Source organism: Euprymna scolopes, chromosome 8 (genome assembly GCF_053919585.1).
Source record: "Euprymna scolopes isolate OS-2025 chromosome 8, ASM5391958v1, whole genome shotgun sequence".
Classification (NCBI taxonomy): domain Eukaryota; kingdom Metazoa; phylum Mollusca; class Cephalopoda; order Sepiida; family Sepiolidae; genus Euprymna; species Euprymna scolopes.
Genome location: NC_136489.1, coordinates 170685915 through 170708254, shown reverse-complemented (window position 1 = coordinate 170708254; position 22340 = coordinate 170685915). Strand labels below are relative to the sequence as shown.

Below are 22340 nucleotides of genomic sequence, written 5' to 3'. Positions count from 1 at the left end.
ACCCACTTCCACTGTTGAAGCAAATATTCCTCTCTGTGACTACTACTCATCCAACAAAAAGAAACAAGGAATAAGTACTTTTTATGAACATTCTCCCTTTTTGCTATTTATTTCCATGCCTTACTTTGTATAATTTTGAAAAGTGATAGCACATGAAAATGAACTTTTTTGAACAGGAACATTCAATCCAGTCCTTTGTTGTTTTAAATGTTATTCAAACGTTGAATATTCATAGTTTGTCTTTTATTAAATGGAGTTTCTATTTCATATTTTTTTTTATGTTGTAATACACAAACAAGTTTTACATAACATAAACATATGAATGCAACAAGTTTTAAGGAGATCAGATTTTAAAATGCACAATACAACTTGTGTAAAATGAGTGGTATCGTACAGTGAATTCAAAACACAGAGATCAAATATAACAGTACATGTGAGAAAAAACTGTAATCAGTTTTTTTTTCTGTCTGTTTCGATTTACTCAAAACCGCACACACCTCGTCTTCTCATGTATCGTTCTCTTCTTTCTCTTCTACTTCTTGCTCTTTTTCTTCTTTTTTCTTCTCAGTCGTCAGAAGCGTCGTCTTTGTCTTGACTACATTTTTCCTTCTTCCTTCTTGCTCACAGTGACCCGTTTTTATGCTAAGCTGAACTCTCGTGTGTGCGAGAGAACACGAGATTTTGCGTGATTACTTGGCAATATTAACCGGCCGCCGCCATCTTGCCATTTTTCTTTGGACGTGCCCGCTTTGCAGAGTGCACACCTCGAGCGTTTGTAAGGTAAGCCCGTCTGTTCGCAATTTATTACACACTCCCCCCTGATCTCATTATCACAGAAAGAGCAGGGAGGCGGTGGCCTTTTTCTTCGAGTGCTTCTTCGGAGAGGGGGATTCGGGGCTTCATCATCGTCTGCGCTGTCTTCCGTGACACGAAGGTCGGCGAACCTAAAGCTGAGCATCGCAGTATCACTGTCCGGGTCTTCATCATCAGCAAGAGGGTCAGTACTTTGAAGGCTACCACTCTCAGTGTCGCTGTGCGTTGAAGCCGTCATGAACCAGAATGACGGGTCGCTGGTCACGGATTTAATTTCACTATCTTCGTCAAGCGGCAGCTGCGTTTGGAATACTGATCTTAAGTCTTTAATATGACGAGGTACTCCATCAACTCGCACCGCCTGCGGGCTGATCACTTCAGTGACATGACCGGTTTCGTAGCGAGTCGTGCACTGGCCTCGGGGTTTTTTAACCCAGACGACACCTCCCTCTTTTATGTTCTTTTGTGGTGGCTCCGGTTCGGGTAATGAGCTGCTCTCCAAACCTCTCACCCTGACACGGTATGTATGTAGCGCGTTGGCTGGCGCGGTGGAGGGTGAAACATCATCCTTAGGGGTGACGTTGTACCAATAGACTGCTTCAGGTACCGTACACCCCTTCCGCGCTACGATTGTCTTAACAGTTCTGTGATTGCGCTCAATAATCCCGTTTCCACTGGGAACATGGGCACACCGAAAACGCAGATGGACACCCCAGCCATCTGCAAACTGTTTAAACGGCTCACTAACAAAAGCGGGGCCATTGTCGGTGAGTATCTCAGAAGGAGGGCCACGCTCGAGGAACACACCTTCCAACTCATGGATAATGGCAGCCGCGTCCTGCCGGCGAAGGGGCCGTCACAATGAAAACCTAGATGATCCATAGTCGATAAACGTCAAAAAATGCCTCCCGTTGTAGTGCGTTATGTCCATCGCAATCCTATCCCAATTACGCTTCACACTGAGTATTCCCTTCTTCCACCGGACAGGTGCTGGGTCGATCGATCGGCAGGTGTTGCAGCTTCCCACAACAGATTTCACAGCCCTCCGAGACACAGAGGGGTCAACCAATCTGGCGAAGTAAAGCGTTCGGTTTACACCGGGGTGCCCGCTTTGGCAATGGACATCATTAATATGCTCCGGGCTGAGTCTATGTCCCACTGCAGCGCAATTTACAGGTGCTGACTCGTTCACTTCTTTTGGCAGGTCTAGCCAATGGTGTGGCATTCTGGTCAGACGATCCGCCTGATTCAAACAGGACTGCACCAGTGTCACATCTATGACCAAGTTGTATTCCTTAGTGGTTTCGGTTAGGGTAGCAAGCCGCCTCCGGATCAACATTTCGGCCGACGCCTTCGTTGTCAGACGTGCTTTTAATGTTCAAGGCATTGGTCATCCACCGATGCACACACGTGGAATCCGTGATGATGTGAAGGATTCTAGCCTGCCACTGAAGTGCTAGATTGACTCCTTTCAGTGTAGCATCGAGTTCAGCTAGGTTTATATGCTTGGCGTCATTCTCCGGCCGAAGCCAGCAGGCATCTTCTATTATCCTTCCGTCGACCGCCAGAGCAACGCCAAGGGCAAGTGAGCTGGCGTCTACCTAAACTGTAAATTCACTCCCATCGATGCACCAGCTCCCCCGTACAGAGTCATCATTGGTCACTCTGGCCACAACTTCCACCAGCATGCTTCGCAGGGCAGGATCATGCACCTCATCGTCCCATCCAGTTGACATAGAAGTTGCCCGTCACTTTATGGCCGCTACAGCCACTCGGAGCCACCCACACACAGGGAAGTGACCCACCAATTTTCCGCAAATGGAAAACGTGCTCCGACGTGTGATGGTAGATGGGATTTCCGGGATTTCACCACTCCTTCCCCATTGAAGGCCATCTGCACTTCCGCTCACCTGCAGTCCGAGCACTTTCGCCCCGTCCTGTAGCCGCTCCGGCTCCTTGCACGACAATCCGAAGTGCTCGAAGTGTTCTTTGACCGCCTGGGCAGACAGGAGGCTCTCATTGACAAAAATGTCGTCTATATACGACGATGTCGCATGTTGCACCGCTTCATCTTGACGCCGGATCGCCTGCATGATTGCTGTCATGATGTTAAGGGCTACATTTAGGCCGAATCCTAGCCTGGTCAAGCAATAGCGAGTTCCTTTGATCACCACCGTCTGGAACGGCCACAGCGATTTCTCAACACGTATTTGCAAGTACGCTCTTCGCAAGTCCAGTATGGCTGCTTCCGCACCCTGCCGCCGCCACTCCCGTAAGTTTATGAGCACAGACATCAGCCCCCGCAGTGTGTGGGTCAACGTATTCATTAAGTTCCCGGTAATCAAGAACAGGTCGAACTTTCTGCTTGTTCTATGGTCTGACAGCCATCAGGGGAATTAGCCCCCGCGGTGGCCCGAGCTCATCCTCTGGGTATGGAACTAACCAGCCATTATCCAGCCACACTTGAAGTTCTGCCTCGTGCTCCCCCCTAAGCCACGCAGGAGGGGGATACTCTGTAAGTCGATTCCGCAATGACACTGGTGGCTGGTTGCCTGCCCATTTCCAGGACGCTGTCCAAGTGTTTATGCCCTTATCGTATTCTGCATGGAAGTCGGGCTCATCGAGAGTGATTGCTGCACACATTTGTTTGTTTGGTCGATAGAAGCTCACATCACCGGCGCCGTTCACAGTAATTCCGCCTAGCTGTGTGATAGCGTCCATTCCAAGGAGGTCATATCCGAGCAGCTCCCCATCGACCACTAACACCGTCACAGCAACCGGAGAGCCATTGCCAATGCTGATATGAACAACGCTGACCCCACAACACACCAATGAGCCTTGGCCGACAGTAAGTACAGGGATCCTTCGTTTCTTCCATGTGGCGCAATATTCCTTTCGAAGAAGGGTTTGGGTACAGCCGGTGTCAACCAGCGCTGAACGTTCACATCCATCAACTTGAACTGTTACTGCAGGCAGCGCTTTGTTCAATGCCGCGTTGGGGAGGGTGCTAGCGCTGCGGCGTCCTCCCCTTGCCCGTTTCCCGGACAATTCCACGCTATGTGGCCTGGCTTATTGCATTGGTGACACCGTATTACTTGTCGTGCTCCATAATTAGGGGTGCGCCTTGTACCGCTTTTGCAGTCTCTGGAAAAGTGGTTGGGGCCACCACAGGTATAGCATCGTAAACCCTTCGTTGGCGAGTCCAGAGTGTCAACAGCTGCAGAGACTAGTTCTCGATCGTCTTTCAAGATGTTTCGTGCTCTCGCCAATAACTCCTCCAATCCAATCTCAGTGAGTCTTGATGATGCTCGCAGCAGTCGACTTGCCTCATCCGGAAGTCCCAACAAAAAGGCGCATGCCAATATGCGATCACTTGCACCACCGAAGGGAGTGGCAAGCTTTTTCAAGTCGGCCATGTAGACATCCACTGTCTCCCCCGGCCCAAGTCGGCGTTCGGAAAACTGCCTCCAGGCAACAAAAGGGTCTGTACCAAATGCCCCGTATAGCGCTTGTGTAATCTGCTCCATGGTCGGATCCTCCCCTAGCTGCTGGTACACGGCATAAGCCCCTTTAGTGAGTCTCAATGGGATAACCATAGCTGGGTCTTTAATCTTGCACAACCGGCAAACGCGCTCAGCCTTTTCCAGCCATTCGACCACCGAGGGACCAGTGGGGGAGCCATCGAATTCCGGAATTAATCTGATGTCAAATTTCTCCATACCAAAGCCGAAATAGCTTGTAATCAGAGTTTTTTTTTTCTGTCTGTTTCGATTTACTCAAAACCACACACACCTCGTCTTCTCATGTATCATTCTCTTCTTCCTCTTCTACTTCTTGCTCTTTTTCTTCTTTTTTCTTCTCAGTCGTCAGAAGCGTCGTCTTTGTCTTGACTACGTTTTTCCTTCTTCCTTCTTGCTCACAGTGACCTGTTTTTATGCTAAGCTGAACTCTCGTGTGTGCGAGAACATGAGATTTTGCGTGATTACTTGGCAATATTAACCGGCCGCCGCCATCTTGCTATTTTTCTTTGGACGTGCCCGCTTTGCAGAGTGCACACCTCGAGCGTTTGTCAGGTAAGCCCGTCTGTTCGCAATTTATCACACAAAAACATGTCTATTATAAATCAAAAATAGTGAAGGTATATGCTTATGTATGAAATGTGAAAAGTTGATACTGTTTTCTTAGAGTGTCAAAAATAGATTGTTTGAAAGGTCAAAGAAGTTATCATAATTGAAAGTAAATACAAATTCTTAGAAATGCTTAGTTGAAAAAATAAATCTATTTGATGTATATACAGGCTGTTCAAAAAGTCACTGAAAGTCATTGAAAATCTTTGTCATTTTACCATGAATGATTTTTTTTTTCTATTTCAGATATTTTTACAGATAATATTTTGGAAATTAATTATTGATAAATATAGCATTGAACAACGTATGCAAGTTGTGAAATTGTTTTACCAAACTCAGGGGTGAATTGTTTTGACTCAAAGAACATATCGATGGCATTTTCATGTAAGAGATAGCCTAAATCACAACACAATTTTCTTGTAGGAATATCTTAAAGAAAGAGTCTATGTTAACAAACCCCAAACCCTGCAAGAATTGAAGGAAAACATCATGAACGAAATAAAGGAGTTAAATCGCAATCCAGAGATTCTGCAATCCGTCATGAATGTTTTGGAAAGAGTACAAATATGCGAAGCTGAAAATGGGCAACATTTAAAAGACATTATTTTTCATAAATAAAGATTGTTTGAATTTTGCATTTTGTTTTTAAAAGATTTCCCAATTTTTTAAAGAATTATGAAAAAATGGATCCAAAATTAGACGTTCATTTTGTATTTGATTCTTTAAATTTCTCAATGTCTTAGTCAGATTGTGTCAAATTACAGAAAGATATCATCAAAAGTAAAGAATCTGTTAAAGTTAAAAACCCTTCAGTAACTTTTTGGACAGCCTGTATTTCCAATTATTTCAGGTTTATGAGGTAAAAATTGAAATTTTAAAGAATTATGAAAAAATGGATCCAAGATGTCTGATAAAATTAGAGGTTCATTTTGAAAAATTCTACAGAACATGGAGGTGTACATATTTTGGTGTTTTAAGGTTAAAAATCATACGCAACTGAGGAACCATGCTCCATCATATTTGAGTCTCAACAATTTTAAAGAACATGGAACTGTAAACATCTAAGATATCAACTGTTACAAAAAGTTATATAATTATAATGTTACAGGAACAAATAAACAAAAATAAATAAATTCGACTCGCCTTTTCTTTCTTTTAGTCGTTTATTACAGTTTTTCTTTCTGTCTCAACACCAGCTTAAATCTCTGACTTCTGCTCCACAACACACTGGGCATAGACAGCCATTTCTTATATGTCTACCTTTATCAACTGCACTCTTTGTTCCCCCAATCATTTTAGACGTCCATCTCCTTCGGTGTTGACTTTGTTTCTCCCCCGACCACAAGGTGTCTTTTTTCCCCCCTTTTTCTTCAGACACAAGCCTGAGCACAGTGGCAACCTTAGTTGAAGTGAGTGCCCCTAATGTTCGATATCTGAACAGAGCTGAAAGAGAGAAACAGACAAAATATCAAGGTCTCATGTATGATAGAAAAAGAAACTGGAATCTTAGAGAGATATCAATCATACCAGTTATTATAGATGCTATAAGGCTTATAAAGAAGAACCTGAAGTCCTACCTAACTAATATTCCTGGTGAACGATGTGCAAAAGAAATTCAGACAACTGCACTTAAGGGAACAGCAAGGATACTAAAAATAGTTCTCGGTTGGTTTCAATAAAAAGCAGGGCAATGTTGGCCGCAGGTTTGGCTGCCCCATACCCAACATTACAATCTTCAAAGGATGAAAATTTAAAAAAAAAAAATCAATTTGCATATGCATTCAAATGCTGCTAATACAATCGCTTGCCATCCATCTTTTTGCTGCTGCTGCTGATATTTCATATGCACTCTGTTACATAATGAAAAGAAACGGTTGTTGATTTATTCCTAACTTATGAATTTAAATTGAGCAAATTTGTCTGTTTTTACATTCGAAATAAAAACTAAATTTCTGTAAAAAATAAGAATAATATTCATATAAAACAATTTCCATGTTTTTATTTTAAATAAATTTTGCTGAAAATGATGATCAACATGCATTTATCCATTTCATGACGGGTCAACTTGAATTTTGTGTAGCTTTACATTTGCTTATCCATTAAAGAAATAATAAATATTAATCTGTATAATAAAGAATAGTGTAATTATTTGTATATACAAGATGGAACGATAAAATTGTCGCCCTAGAAAAGATGACATGATTCCATTTCCATTTGACGAAAACTGGTTTTCTTTTTTTGTTGCAGACCATCTATATGTTCTTGATGTATGACCAAACATAGTAGTCCAGCAGATTCAAGTCAGAGAAAGAAGGGGTAGGGAATGAGTGAAGGGTACAAAGTTGTAGCACTCCTTCTTAAGCCAAGCCTGGGTCTCTTTGGACTTGTGGGCCGGCACCAAATCCTGCTGCCATACCCAGAGTCTGTCAGAAGCCACCTGATTGCATCAGAGGATCGCCACACTCTTCAGCACATCCAGATACACTTTTGTGTTGACTTTCAAGCTGAATTCGAAGATATGATGTGGCCTTCACTTGAAACCACACCAAAGGCCATAACTGTGGCCAGAAACTTTGTTGAGCTGTGGCTGAAAACGTTGTTGAACTGTGCCCTCAAGCATTGAAACGTCCGGATTTGCATTTTGAAGGTGTTAGCAATGGTTCTGTTATAACTTGGATCAGTAGAAAGCACGAGTTGTAAAGCAGCACATCTCCAATCTCGCTTGTTGAACATTGTGTTACTTTCAGACATGATAGAAGGCTCCTATCACTTTTGGATTTGTACACAACTGGTCTGATGGTCTGTAACAAAAAAGAGAACTGGTTTTCATCAAACAGAAATTAAATCATGTCGTCTTCTCTACGGCGACAATGTTATCGTTCCACCTTATAGTTTTTATCTAGATATTTAATTACATCTTAACTGAATCAAGTAAAAAATGTGTACTTTATGCCTTACATGATTGAAATTCCAAAAAATAATTGTATTTTTGCATATGAATTTTAAACATTCATCTTTCCAAAAATAATTAGCAACACGTTACATGAGATTAGAATTTTTATTTTTTTTTTATTTTATTTTAGTGTAATTCTCAGAAATAAAAAAAAAACATTCATAACACTTGACTTCTATATGAGATACACAGATATCAGTGTTCAATTAATATTTTTCTCATTGAGGAAAGAAATAAAGAACACTAATGCTGTTCATGTTTCCTGCTTTCTTTTATCTTAATTGGACTAGATTCTATGACAAGAATTCATTTTGTCTGGTGGAATACCCAGATTAGTGCTAGGAGAAGGTGTACCATTCCTCATATGAGCCAATATGTAGCTATGATAAGAGGGGATTTACATCTAGGGGAAAATGTTTCAACAAGCTTCTGGTCTTGACCTTTACTCCTGATTTGAAATGGAACACATACATCCAATCTGTTGCCAAGGTTGCTGGAAAAATGATGGGATCCTTCTACCACTCCAGTAGATATCTCACTGCTGATCCAATTCTCTATCTATCTAAGAGCCAAGTACGTCCAATGATGGAGTACTGTTGCCATATCTAGGAAAGAGCTGCTAGAAGCAGCTTATCCTGCCTTGATAGAGTTTAAAATAGACTTTGTAGCTTAGTGGGGGATGCCCTTTTCTCTTCCCTGTAACCTCTTTCCCACAGAAGAGACTTTGCGAACGTCTCTGCTTTATTATTATTTCCATGTAAAGTGCTCGTCTGAGCTCCAGTTTATGGTCTTCCCTTCCCAATCTTTCATGAAAAACACCCGTCTAACTGAAACCACAGGCAATAATTTTCCCCACTCTTTATCTGTGCCTAAACCGAAACGTAGATTCCATGAACAAAGTTTCTTTCTCAGAACTGCACGCCTGTGGAACTCTCTTCCATTAGTCTGTTTTCCAGCTGACTACAATTTGATTGTCCTCAAGTCCAACGTAAACAAATTCTTGATGAACGGTCCCATTAAATAATCCAATTTACCAAATTTCTACTACTAGCGATTACTAAGGAATTATCCCATTGACTTCTGTACACTCAATAACCCTTATCCTCGAGTGGCCTCCAGGCCTTGATAAGTGGTAACCCCTTTGTAAAAATAAAAAAAATATCCTCATGCCAGATTATTCCGATAAACTCCTGTATTAAGAAACTATTATAACCCTGTAAAGAGTTACAAAGAAAAACAAAATGCCAAATGGAGTAACATGTATTGCAAAGCATACAATAGGTGGGTGGTTTGTTATCGCCAACAAATGACTTAGGTTGGTCCAACGGATATTGACTGACCCCTTACGGCTTAGTCTTCCAGTATTTATTGAGATTGGAATAGTCTATTAGTAGGTAACATAGGTTAGTTCTGCCACAACATAACTCTGGACAGTGTATCTGTATTTTTTCCTCTTTGAGTGGATCATGAACGGCTTGGTTATTTTCCTTCTCCTGCATTGTGGTTCTGGTGTGATTTGGGGAGACTCAATATCAAATGTGTCATAGACGGTTTCAATAGCCTTCCCTTCTTGGGGGATTCATGGTTCAGGGCAATAAGTTTTCTTTTTATTTGCAAGAAAAACGTTTGTCATTTTCTCACGAGAATTTAATAAAACAATTGATTACTTGTATGGATAGACTCAGCTCCAAGCAATTAAGGGTCAATAAACCTCACCCAGGACATTGCTTGTAATAATCCATCAGATAAGGAGCGGCACTTTCCCAGGGGTTTTCACAAGTGTTGTTAACCTGAGGAATTGTCGATTTTGAAAAGACATCAGGTAAATTGGTCCGGCAGTTTTTCCACATGTTTGAATGCTATTATTTTGTGGCACATAAAATCTTTGAGTGATGTTGACTCTTTGTAAATAATGTTCCAATACTGGGAAACATAGAGTTGCAACTGGTACCTGTTGGAGTGTAGCTGAAGTTTTCGTATCTGGTGAAAAATTGCCTGCAGTCGCATAGACATTTACTACTGGGTCAGTTGGTAAGGGTGCCCTCACTTTAGGACTAATGATAGAGTACCTGCCTTATTTTTGTTTCTTGGTTTGTGGTCGGGCACTGTTCTTGTTAGGAGAGCTACTTTTGTTTGGTCAACAACAGTATCGGTTTGTTTGAGCCTTCTGTTTGGCTTTTTGTGGCCTAGAACAAGAAAAGTTTGCTTTTAATTTGTTTTTCGAGGCATAGGCGTCTGTTGTACTTTTTATTTTCATTTTGCAAAAATTATTCATTAGCTGGTTACATAATTTAAATTCATGAATCCATTCCGAGCCCAGTAGGTTTGTAGTATTCTTTAATACATAAGCTTTTAATTTTTTCGTCTTTCCCAATATGACGTTCATTAAAAATTCACTTTCAAAGTTAATTTGCATACCATTAATGGCCTTTGCTGTTTTGCATGTTCTCAACGTTGTTGCTTTATTAAATTTCTTCCAGGTATTTAAATTTGCTATCGAAAGGTTTGAACCTGAATCGAGTTGCATTTTTATTTTTTTATCATGAATTTTTATAATCACATATTTTCACAATCTTTCTTTATTTTCAGTTTGCTAAACACTCGGGTGTTATATTTAATTCTATTTCTGCAATGAATACCTTTGTGTCCTATTTTTTAAATATTAAATATTTTCTTGATAAATATGGACAGTCCTTAACCCAATGCAAAATACCACATCGATTACATGGAGATGGAATTTTTCTTTCTTTAAATTCTTTCTTAGCTATGTGTCGATATGCGTGTCCTTTTTTCCTAACTTATGTTTTATTTTTACATGTTTTTTAAATTGTCTGTCTGCTTTTTTATCTGTGCAACTCCCATTTCGATATCCATCAAATCTTTTTTAATAATTTCTATTTTCTGGCTGTCATCCGTTAAGTTTGTTAGGTTTAGTTACTTTTCTAATTTTGTTAGGACACACCTCCTAATTTCCACATTTCAACCAAAAGTCAGCACTTGCACAGATACTAAACATTTAAAATTGTCTGCACTGAGGTCTGCAAGTTTGAATTTATCACAATGTTTATTTACCATGGCTGCATACATTGTGAAATTATCTTTTTCATTCTTCTACAAATTCAGATATGACCAACGTTTATGGAATAAGAGACTTTTGGGATAAATAGTTCTGTAAGAAGTTCCACTATCTCCATGAAAGATAATTCCAATGTTTTACGTGGTAAAATAAAATCCACAAACTTGTTATACTCAGCCGTCTCTAGTTTTCATAATGGTAAACAAACCTTTTTCTGGTCTGATCACTGTTTACATTTGATACTAGAAAAATCTTCATACTGACAAAATAAGCTTCAAATGATTTACCTTCTTCAGTTCTGTAGCAGAAATTGTCAATCGCATTCCATATTGAGTCTTGTCAAAATTATTGGTGAACATATATTAATTTTTATGACTTGACATCTCTTTCATGTGATTTTCATGTTGCTGAGCCTTTAGCCTCATTTGTTCTTCTTGTTGTCTTTCATCTGAGCACTTCTGTTCAAACAATTGTTGCCGATGTTGTTCGATCTGCAGTTTTAATAAGTGTTCCAATATACTTTGTAAGACATCAATTTCTGTATGATGGGTAAAATACTGAATTTACGGAAATTAGCAAAACTGTGTTCAGATTAACCCGGTTTTAGTATTTTTAGAACAACTGAGGAAAAGGGAACAGTAATTTGTTTCCTTCAATAACTTTGCAAATGAACGTTGATCATAGTTTTAAATTCCAAGCAAATGTCTTTTCCTATAAAAGAGAAAAAAAAACATGTGAAAAATATTCAATATTCCTTCAAAGCAATTGTCTCTTCATAGCACAAAAAAGGGAAAAAAAACCCGAAAACTGTATGCACTTAAAAACAAGTTTTTCAGTAAGCCAAACAAAAAAAAAAGTTTGCTGACACACTTATTTAATGACATGAGAAGAAAAAAACAAATAATTTGTATTTCTTTTTGTTTTGTATTTAGGGGTGTGCCACGATGTCATAACAGTGCCAGGCGAAGAGAAAAAAATATGAAAATATTCTTACTTTCCACGAGTTTGCAATTCAAACTTTTATGTCCAGGTACTTATTTGGTTTTGGCAAGTTCCTTCTTTTCTCCTTTCATCAGTGTTTTCTGAACACTTGCTTGGTTTAATTCAGTTTTCCGTCATGAGTTCTTTTTAATGCTGGGGGTATTTTAAATTCTGTGAGTTCAAAATTCGACGTCGCCACTGTTATTGCCCTGTTAAAAGTTGCAAAAAACAGAATGCCAAAATAAAGTTACAACATATATTGCAAAGCATACAATAGGTGAGTCCACAAGATATCGACTGACCCCTTATGGCTTAGTCTTCCAGTATTTATTGAGATTGGAATAGGATATTATTAGTAGTGTTGGGTCAATTTATCAGAATCGGAATCAGAAATTGAAAAAATTAGAAATTTTTTAGGTATTTGAATCGGTATTGGAAAATTTGTGCCTTTTTTCCGATGCCAACAACGATTCTTTTTTATTGGCATTTTTATTTGATTTCTTTAAAGAAAAATATTCTACCACTCATAGTAATACTAAAATAGCGAATATTGGTTGATTTTAACCTATTAGTAAAACTAAAATCGATAGATCATCCCTCACAAGTGTATCCTTACGTTTAAGAGAATATCTGCACATTTAACATGTGTTTTTATGGTAATCGTGAAAAATAACAACTTTATAGTTAAATATGTAGAGATTTAGAAAGAATCGGAATCAGGAATTTAATACAGAATCGGTAATTGTATCAGAATCGGTAAAAATACTGGAATCGTCCCATCCCTAATTAGTAGGTAGCATAGGTTAGTTCCGCCACAACAGAAACCAAAGACACTTAAGGAAAATGTCTCTTTATTAACCATTAAGAATTTCCCAAATCCCTCTTTAATAGGCATTCAAATTCTTTAGATTAACATTAAGAGGTGCACCATTCCTCGTATGAGCCATTGTGTACCCATGCAAAGAGGAATTTATTTGGGCTTATATTTTGAATATTTAGTTGGAGTTTATTGTAAGGGGAGTATACTCATGCCAAATTAAAAATACTATAGATAAACCTCATTCTTGTGAAATGATCTTAGATGCTGGAGAGAGAAAGAAAATCTCTACTAAATATTCAAAGAAAGACGAGATTTTGAATACTTACTAAACAGAGAGTGCCTTCAATCTCTTTGTTCAGGAGTTTGTCAGGACATGTGAATATTTTCCCACTGACCAGAGTATTCAAAGACGAAATAAATTCCTCTTAGCTTGACTACACATTGACTCCTACAAGGAATGATACACCTTCTACTGATGTTTCCCTAAAGCTAAACTCCTGTACAAAGATACGAAGGTAACCTGGTATGATCATACTTTACCTTACAATAAACCTTGATTAAATATTCAAAATCTCTCTTTAAAGAACAGATGCTGTTCCCTTTATTGTTGCTATATGTATCTCATGCCAGCTTGGTCTTCCAGGGATTGTTTCCAAGTATTTCTTAAGATTTTATTAGGCCAGTTGCTCTTAACCGATGCAAGTTTTCCTGTGACTTTTTAAATTGATATTTTGTTGTAAATGAAGAGCAACATTTCATAAGAATAAGGGTTTTCTCCACTATGTCATTGCAGGTGTTTTTTTAAGCTTGATGTACCTGAAAAATGCTGATTGACAATGTTTTCAAGGATAAGCTTTGTGGATTTCTATGTAGATTTTAGGTGGTAAATATCAGAAAATGAAGAGCCACAGACTTCACAAGAATAAGGTTTTTCTCTGCTGTGGACTTTTAGTTCAGAACCTTTTTTAAAATGCTGATCCACATACTACACAAGTAAATCTCACATGATGGGAAATGGTTATATTTATTCTGAAGTATTGATTCACATATGAATATTTAATTTTCTGGAAATGATTAACCACAAAAAGGATAAGTTCTCAGAAATCAATGAGAATCTTCAAAGAGCTAACATTTGACTTCTTTAGGAAATACACATGTAAGTGTTCAATCAATATTCGTATCTACTCTTTGACCCTTCAGTGAGTAAAGCAGTGAAACACCAATTTTCCAACTGATTACTTAATTACATTATCTTTCCTGTTTCCATTTCTTGTTATCTGTTTCTGTCAGGATTTATTCGTAGGAGAAAGTGTCTTCATTCCAGGTTGTCCTACTAAACCCCTGTATAAAAAGACAACATAAAAAAAAAACCTTAAGGACAATATCTCTCTTTTGTAGCCATTCAAAATTTGTTATTTTGAATATTTAATCAGGTTTTTCTTGTTGGGGAAAATTCTCTGCAGCATCCAAATTCTCTCTTTTTTAATTATTTCACTTTGGTCTGTTTTAAGAGATTAAGGGTCTTCATCTTGGAGCTAACAATTGATTTCATTGTGATTTGAATTCATATCTAAGGGTTCTTTTAAAAATAGATGCTGTTCACTTTATCACACATTATATATATATATATATATATATATATGTGGAATTTATTTGCAACAGTATGTTGGTGTGGAAAAGTTCACATAGCCATCTCACGTGTTTTCTTTTCTTGCTTGCGCGTTATATATCTGTCGCTTTCGTGAGGGATAAGATATCACATCGTGCGTTCAGCACATCCATACCTCTTTCGCATGATGGGAAAAAGCCATCGTCTCTTTCGTGAGGAAGTAAATTCATTGCATTCTCTCGCATGACTGGAGAAGGTCGCATCGTCTGTGTCTCATATATCCATATCCTTTTCGCATGAGGGGAAGAAGTCACCCCCCCCTCCTCTGACGAGGAGAGAGACCTCTTAACAGCAACTTCCGCTAGTGTCCAGTTAAAAAAAGGGAAAGGGGAAGCAACAACTCTCCAGTCTCCCCCTTCCTCTGCTTCACAATCCAGTCTAAAAATAAACTTGACATAATCTCCAGCCGGTAAAGTCTCTGCAAGTTTTAAAGGGGGGATACAGCTCCAAAACTACTACTGCACTAGCCTATCTTGTGGGAATCATCTTTTATTTTACCTCAGTGATGAAATATAAAGAACAAGAACGATATATCTTGTCAGCCTAAAATTATTTAAATTTTGATTTAAATACACAATCCAATTTAAATACTAGGTCACATTCTTTTTATATATATATATATATATATATATATGGAATTTATTTGCAACAGTATGTTTTTATTTGAGGAACAAATTATTGTGGGATTGCTTCCCTATACATAAGTTTTTGCTAGATCACCAAAGTTAAGCAACATTAAGCCTAGTCAGTACCAGTTGGATGACCCATTTGGGAATTCCATGTGGCGTATATGGGAGGACGTTTCTCTGCAAGTGTTGCAAAAGCTTAATGCTGTCATCTCTCCTAACAGGGATATACATGCGACTGGGGACCGCTTGTGAATTTCATACTCCCGTGGAATATCTTCATGTCAGCTGAGTCTTATGGGGATTGTTTTGTCAGCTTAGTCTTATGGGGATTGTTTTGAAGTATTTCAGATTTTATTTTTCATTAGGTCAGTTTCTCCTATCACAACTGGTATAATGCTAATGTCTCTAAAAGCATTCTTTAGGTCTTGATATTTTTTTCTTTTTCAGTTCAGCTTTATTAAGGCCATAGTCATTTGGGATAGTGACATTGATAATGAACTGTTCTTTTCAGCTTGTTTCATATTACAATGTCTGGATTAATAGCCTTGTCTTTTATATATCTGCCTGCCCGTATGCCTTTGTCATAGAACACTGTTACTTTTTTTTTTATTTTACTTTGGTAAGTTTGAGAGATCAAGAGGCTCCCTCCTGGAGCTAATACTTGATTCCGTTATGATTTAATTTTATATCCAAGGACTCTTTTAAGAATAGACATTGTTCTCTTTATGGCTACGATCTGTATTTCATTACAGCTTGGTCTTCCAGGAATTGCTTCTAAATATTTATGAAGATTTTTTTTTATAAGACCAGTTTCTCCTTTCACAACTGGTATAATGTTTATTTCTTTCAGAGATCATGTTGTGGTTTGATCATTTTTTAGGTCCTGATATTTTGTTATCTTTTCCCGTTCAGCTCTATTAACACCAAAATCATTTGGAACTGTGACATCAATAATGAGTGGTTCTTTTGGGCTTGTTCCATATTAGAATGTCTTTTATGTATCTGCCCGCCTGTATGGCTTTGTCATAGAACACTGTCACTTTTCTGTTAGATGTTATCGGTGTTGGTTCATGTTCCTAGATGTTTGACGATCTGTCACCTTTATTTTTATTCATTTTACTTCAGTAAGTTTTAAGAGATCAAGGGCTCCCCCCTGGAGCTAACACTTGATTCTGTTATGATTTAAATTTATATCCGAGGGCTCTTTTAAGAATAGATACTGTTCCTTTTACAGCTGCTATTTGTATTTTGTTACAGCTTGGTCTTCCAGGGATTGCTTCTAAGTATTTATGAAGATTCTTTTTTAAGTCAGTTGCTCCTATCACAATCTGTATAATGTTTATTTCTTTCAGAGACTATGTCGTTTTCAGATCATTTTTTAGTGTGAGTATGCATGTGACTTTTTACTTCATAAGGGAAAGCGTCCTCATGCCAGGTCATCCTACCAAACCTTTGTAGAACAAAGACCAAAAGATCCTGAGGACAATGTCTCTCTTTTGTAACCATTCAAAATCTTTATTTCGAATATTTAGTCAGGGTTTACTTGTAGAGGAAAGTTCTCTTCAGCATCCAAGTTCTCTCCAATGTGAGTTTGCATGTGACTTTTCAATTGATATCTTGTTGTAAACGAAGAACAACACACTCCACACGAATATGGCTTTTCACCAGTGTGTGTTCGCATGTGGACTTTTAATTGATATGGTGTTAAAAATGAGAAACTACAAACGTTACATGAATAAGGCTTTTCTCCACTATGTCGTTGCAGGTGTTTTTTTAAACTTGACGCGACTGAAAATGCTGAACCACAAAGCTGACAAGGATAAGCTTTGACACCAGTGTGAATTTCCATGTGGACTTTTAGGTGGTAAATATCAGAAAATGAAGAGGTACATACATCACAAGAATAAGGTTTTTCTCCTGTGTGTTTTCGCATATGGACTTTTAGTTGAGAACCTTTTGAAAATGATGACCCACAGACTTCACAAGAATGAGGATTTTCCCCAGTGTGTCTTCTCAGGTGGATTTTTAGTTCGGATCTTATTGGAAATGAGGAACCACATATTTCACATAAGTAAGGTTTTTCTCCAGTATGTCGTCTCATATGTATTTTTAGTTCGTAGATTGTCGAGAACAAAGAATTACAAACCTGACACGTGGTTTCTCCAGTGTGCGTTCGCAGATGCATTGTTAACAGGTATCGTTCAGAAAATGCAGAGCCACATATTTCACAAGAAAAAGGTTTCTCTTTGATATGTATCCTCATCATATGCGTTTTTAACGTTGATGATTTTGCAAATGATGAACCACACACTTCACATGAATATGGTTTTTCTCCAGTGTGAGTTCTTGTATGAACGTTTAACTGTGATGAATCTGAAAATGCCGATCCACAAACTTTACACGAATATGGCTTTTCACCAGTATGTGTTCTAGTGTGTTTCTTTAAATCGGACGACCTTGAAAATGCCGAGTCGCACATCTCACAAGGATATGGTCTCTCTCCGGTATGTGTTCGCATATGAATTTTTAAATCGGATTTTTCAAAAAATGCTGAGCTACAAAGTTCACAAGGATATGGTTTGTCGGTCGTGTGAGTTTTCATGTGTCGCTTCAACTTTGATTTCTCTGAGAATAAATAATTACAGATTTCACAAGAATATGGTCTTTCACCCGTATGTTTTCGGGTGTGGATTTTCAGCACATATTTTGTGGCGAACAATCGGCCGCACACTTCACAAGCCCAAGATTTTTCTCCAGTGTGAGTTCGAATGTGGATTTCAAGATTTGATGGACGTGAAAATGATGAGCCACAAACCTCACAAGAATGAGGTTTATCTGTTGTGTCTGGTTCCATTTTAATTTAAGAAGAACCTGTGAATGAGAAAAAATTTTGGTTAATAAAATATAAAAATAGATGCACAAAATACAATAAAAAATGAGTGAGGTTTATCTATTATGTCTGGTTCCATTTTTATTTTAAAAGAACCTTTCGATTCTTTAGACATTCATGGAAATACTTTGTCTCCATGAATGAGAAGAAACTTTCATTAATAAAACATAAAAAACAATGAATCATTAAAATGAATCTGAAAAATAAAAGCATTGTCTAACAAATTTCACCCTTTAATGCAATCTACTCACCTGTTCAGCTATTCCAATAACAAACACAAACAATGCAACATGTTTGGTTTCATTGTTCAAATCCATGTTTCAGACTATGTCATTTAAATACACTAAAATAAATATAAATATACTAAAAATTATTATGACTAAGAATTTGAAATGAATATAATTTCTAGGAGTCTACCAGGATCCACAGTACAATTGATGTAAGTGCTAAGATATAATCAGTTCTGAGTGACATTATTCTATAGGTTGAAGTTCAATTTCCAGTAGGGATGATAGAATGATATATGGATTTAATACAAGGTCAATTAACAATTCTGTACAGATTAAGTTTAACGAAACACATCTGATGAAGATCTGGGTTTATATTGGCTAAAACGTGAGAATAATATCAAAGATGAAATTAGTAGTCTGAAGAATCCTAATTATCAATTCTTATTTCAAAACTTCCTGCACAGAAAACATTGTATTTGTCCGATAAAGTAATTTTTTTTTCTTTTCTACAGAAATGAATACGGTTTCAAATTTTATTTTTAATTTCTTTTATTTAGTAATACATCAAAATTTCCTTCAATTTCAAATCATTTATTTATGGGTTTATAGGATAAAATTTGAAGTTTATGAATAGCTGTTATTACACCTGTTGGCTAAAGGAAACACAATAGCAGATTCTTTAGATGTCAGTCCTGAATATGACCTTAAACTATATCCGATGGTGAGACCCCAGCTTGTGGGCTTTGGGGAGTGTGGAGCAACCCATTGCTCCCAGGTCGACTCTGCCTCAGAGTGGTAGTACCTGTTAGGGTCCCAACTATGGGTTGAATAGAAACTGACTTGAAAAAAAAACATATATTCTATTAAAAAAATTTTCTTCAAAATTACTGGATTCAGCATTAAATAACCTGAAAAGGGTTGATATGCTGTAAAACAAAAACAACCAACCAATCTTTAGAAGTCATATTTTCTTTATAGATTTTTTCCTAGAAATTATATTCATTGCAAATTCTTAATCATAATAATTTTTAGTATTCTTTCATTCAATTAAAACTACATAACCTGGAATGCAAACACTTTCTTTAGAAGTCATATCTTCTTTGTATGCCACAATGTGGTTTGAATAAAGATCTGAAACATGATGTTTATGACTGACTTATTTGAGTAATTGTTGATGAAATGAAAATAATTTCTATGACTGATTTTAATGGAAATATCCCTGGTGATTTTTGAACATGCATGAAACAAAAAGATACTGTGATAGGAATGCATGAAGAGGAAGAATTTTATAATGTGGTTTTGCAGTGGACATGTTGGCTGCAAACACTCTTTTTTAGAAAAGCCATCTTGTTATGTATTACTTTGATACAGCAAAAACTCAAGTAGATTATCTATTGGCTACAAAAAAGGACAGAAAGCTGTTGAGAACTTGTGAAGCAACTGTGAAACACAAAAAAAAACATGAAAAAAGTTAATGAGAAGAAAGTTTATCCCAAGAAACGTGTAAAGGTTGAATGAAGAGCACATGAGACATGCTTGAAAACCAACTGATGAAAAGTGAAGACACTGATATATATATATATATATATATATATATATATATATATATATATATGGAATTTATTTGGAAGTCATATTTTTTTATAGATTTTTTCCTTGTAGATATCTATAAATTATATTCATGCAAATTCTTAGTCATAATAATTTTTAGTATTCTTTCATTCAATTTAAACTACATAACCTGAACTGCAAACGCTTTCTTTAGAAGTCATGGGGTGAACACCATGTAAAAAAAATATATGCGACAATGAGGTTTGAGTGAAGATCCAAAGCTTGAGTTTTATGACTGGATTATTTGAGTAAGTGTTGATAAAACTAAAATAATTTCTATGGCCGATTTTAATTGAATGTATGAAGAGAAAGAATTTTATGTGATTTTACAGTAGACATGTTGGTTGTAAACACTTCTTTTAGGAAAAGGAAAAGCAATCTTGTTATGTATTACTTTGGTGCAGCAAAAACTAAAGTAGATTATCTATTGGTTACAAATGAGGACAGAAAGCTGATGCACTGAAAGAAAAGTGGAAACCAATGAAGACACTGATTTTTTTTTTTTTACACAGTGGTCACCACTTATGAAGGCCTGGAAGCCACTCAGAGTGTTATATAGTGGGGTTTCATTAAAAGAGTCTTAGAGAGAGAGAGAGAGAGAGAGAGAGAGAGAGAGAGAGAGAGAGAGAGAGAGTCTTATTACAAGTGATGTTGTATCTTAGAGAGAGAGAGAAATGTTGTTGTAAGAGAGATTGTTCGTGTTATGAAGGGATTCATATATATTAAAAATATGTTCATTACTTAGAAGTGTTGATATAAGAAGCTCTTAGAGTGAGGAGATAGTGTTCAGACCTTGTGTAGACAGTCTTAGTGTAGATATGAGATGTAGAGTTCACATTGCAGATATGAGATGTGTATGTCATGACATTTTATAACACAGATATATAAACATATAATACAATTTTCACTTTACCTTTTTGTAAGAATGACAAACACAAAGACGAGCTTTATCAAAACACATGATGGGTTTATTTCTTCACGACCAGCCATGGTTTTCTCATCAAGAATTCAAAGCTTCACATATTAAGTTTAAAAGTGATCGTCTCGCTTCTAGACGTTCGAATTTCAAACTCCAGACTCTCTCTGAGTTTCTCCGCTTCTAACTAACTCTCACTTCCTATATTGAGAAATCCATGCATGTCCGGCCACGTGAGCAAACTCATGTGCCACCGACATGCGCGAGTCGCACGTTTCTGAACCTGATTTCCCAATAACCTATTTTTTCTTTTGTTGTTTTCACAAAGGAATTCAACCTACATATCTAATTCATTTAACCCATATTTTATTATCCACATTCTTTTAACAATGAATAGTTTACTTATTTATTTCCTCAGAATTAACAATTTATAATTATAACACATATAGACATATAATAACAATTCAATTTACCTTTCTGTAGAATCACAACACAAGACGACGTTTTACAAAAATACATGATGGTTTTATTTCTTCACGACCGGCCGTGGTTTTCTCATCAAGAATTCAAAGCTTCACATATTAAGTTTCAAAGTGACCGTCTCGCTTCTAGTGGGAACCAAGCCGCTGATCAGCTACCTTGGATTTAACAGACTGGGCATATAGCTTTCTGCATTTTTTATTACTCTTTTACAGTGGTTGCTGGCAGTCCTGAAAGCAGCTTTAGTCTCAGTGCATCTATTACGTTGGTAGCTATGGAAAAAGTGATTTCTGTGCGCGATAGCAGCAGCACATTCTGGGGAGAACCATGGCTGGCTGTTGGGTTTTTGTTGGAATTTTTAGATGGTATGAATTGGTCTATGCTTACAATTAACCATTCGGTCAGATCTGATACTATAGAGGACACTTCCTTTTTAAACATGGAGTGCAGAGGTAAATCAGATATGAATGTACGGAAGCTATCCCAGTCAGCCATAGAGTATTGGTATACAGTACGGTACAGGGGTACGTCTGGGGACTTATTACATTTCGTTTTTATCTTAACTGATATGACGGAGTGGTCGGAGGATCCTAGAGGAGAATGAACGGAACATGAACAAAGCTCAGGGGAAGTTGAGAGAAAAAGGTCTAGGAGGCTTGCATATTGACCGAGTGTATCGGGCACATGGGTGGGTTCGTGAACAATCTGAGTGAGGTCATAAGCAATGGCAAAATCATGACAAAACCTCCCCTCATCGTCTGTCTTATTTGAATGGGTCAGCCATTCCACGTTATGGACGTTGAAGTCACCACAGATGTGGATGTTAGCCGAGGGATGTGCAACCAGTATGTGGTCTATTTTCTCTTAAAGATAGTAACTCCGCTGTTGTGGGGCCGATAGAGGGCAAATATAAATGCAGTGGTGTTAGAAAGTGCAACCCTGAAGCACATATAGGGTAAATTAGGATGTTCTCTAGATATCCCTGCTACACGGGAAGCCATTTTTAATGTAGGCACATATTCCATGCCCATGGCGATCTTGGGGGTCAGATTTAGCTGTTAAGTTAGAGTATCCGTTAATTATGAACTCATTTAGGGAAGTGATCGGCCCTATTCCAGTTTCGCTTTAAAAATAATATGTTCGGT

General features: G+C 37.6%; 1 protein-coding gene across 3 annotated transcripts in view; it reads right to left on the bottom strand.

The window, feature by feature from the left end:
• Positions 1 to 6084: 6084 nt before the first annotated feature.
• Positions 6085 to 22340, bottom strand: part of LOC145284028 (uncharacterized) — a 40962-nt gene continuing 24706 nt past the window's right edge. The window contains exons 2-4 of one of the 3 annotated variants that reach the window (XM_080133119.1): positions 13311 to 17939; positions 11964 to 12159; positions 6085 to 11680 (exon numbers count right to left, since the gene is read on the bottom strand). In XM_080133119.1, coding sequence (XP_079989245.1) covers positions 16597 to 17922 — 1326 coding nt within the window. In that variant the 5' untranslated portion in view covers positions 17923 to 17939 and the 3' untranslated portion in view covers positions 6085 to 11680; positions 11964 to 12159; positions 13311 to 16596. Of the gene's footprint in view, positions 12160 to 13310; positions 17940 to 22340 lie in introns of all 3 variants that reach the window. The other 2 variants (XM_080133120.1, XM_080133118.1) reach the window with 2 other exon arrangements.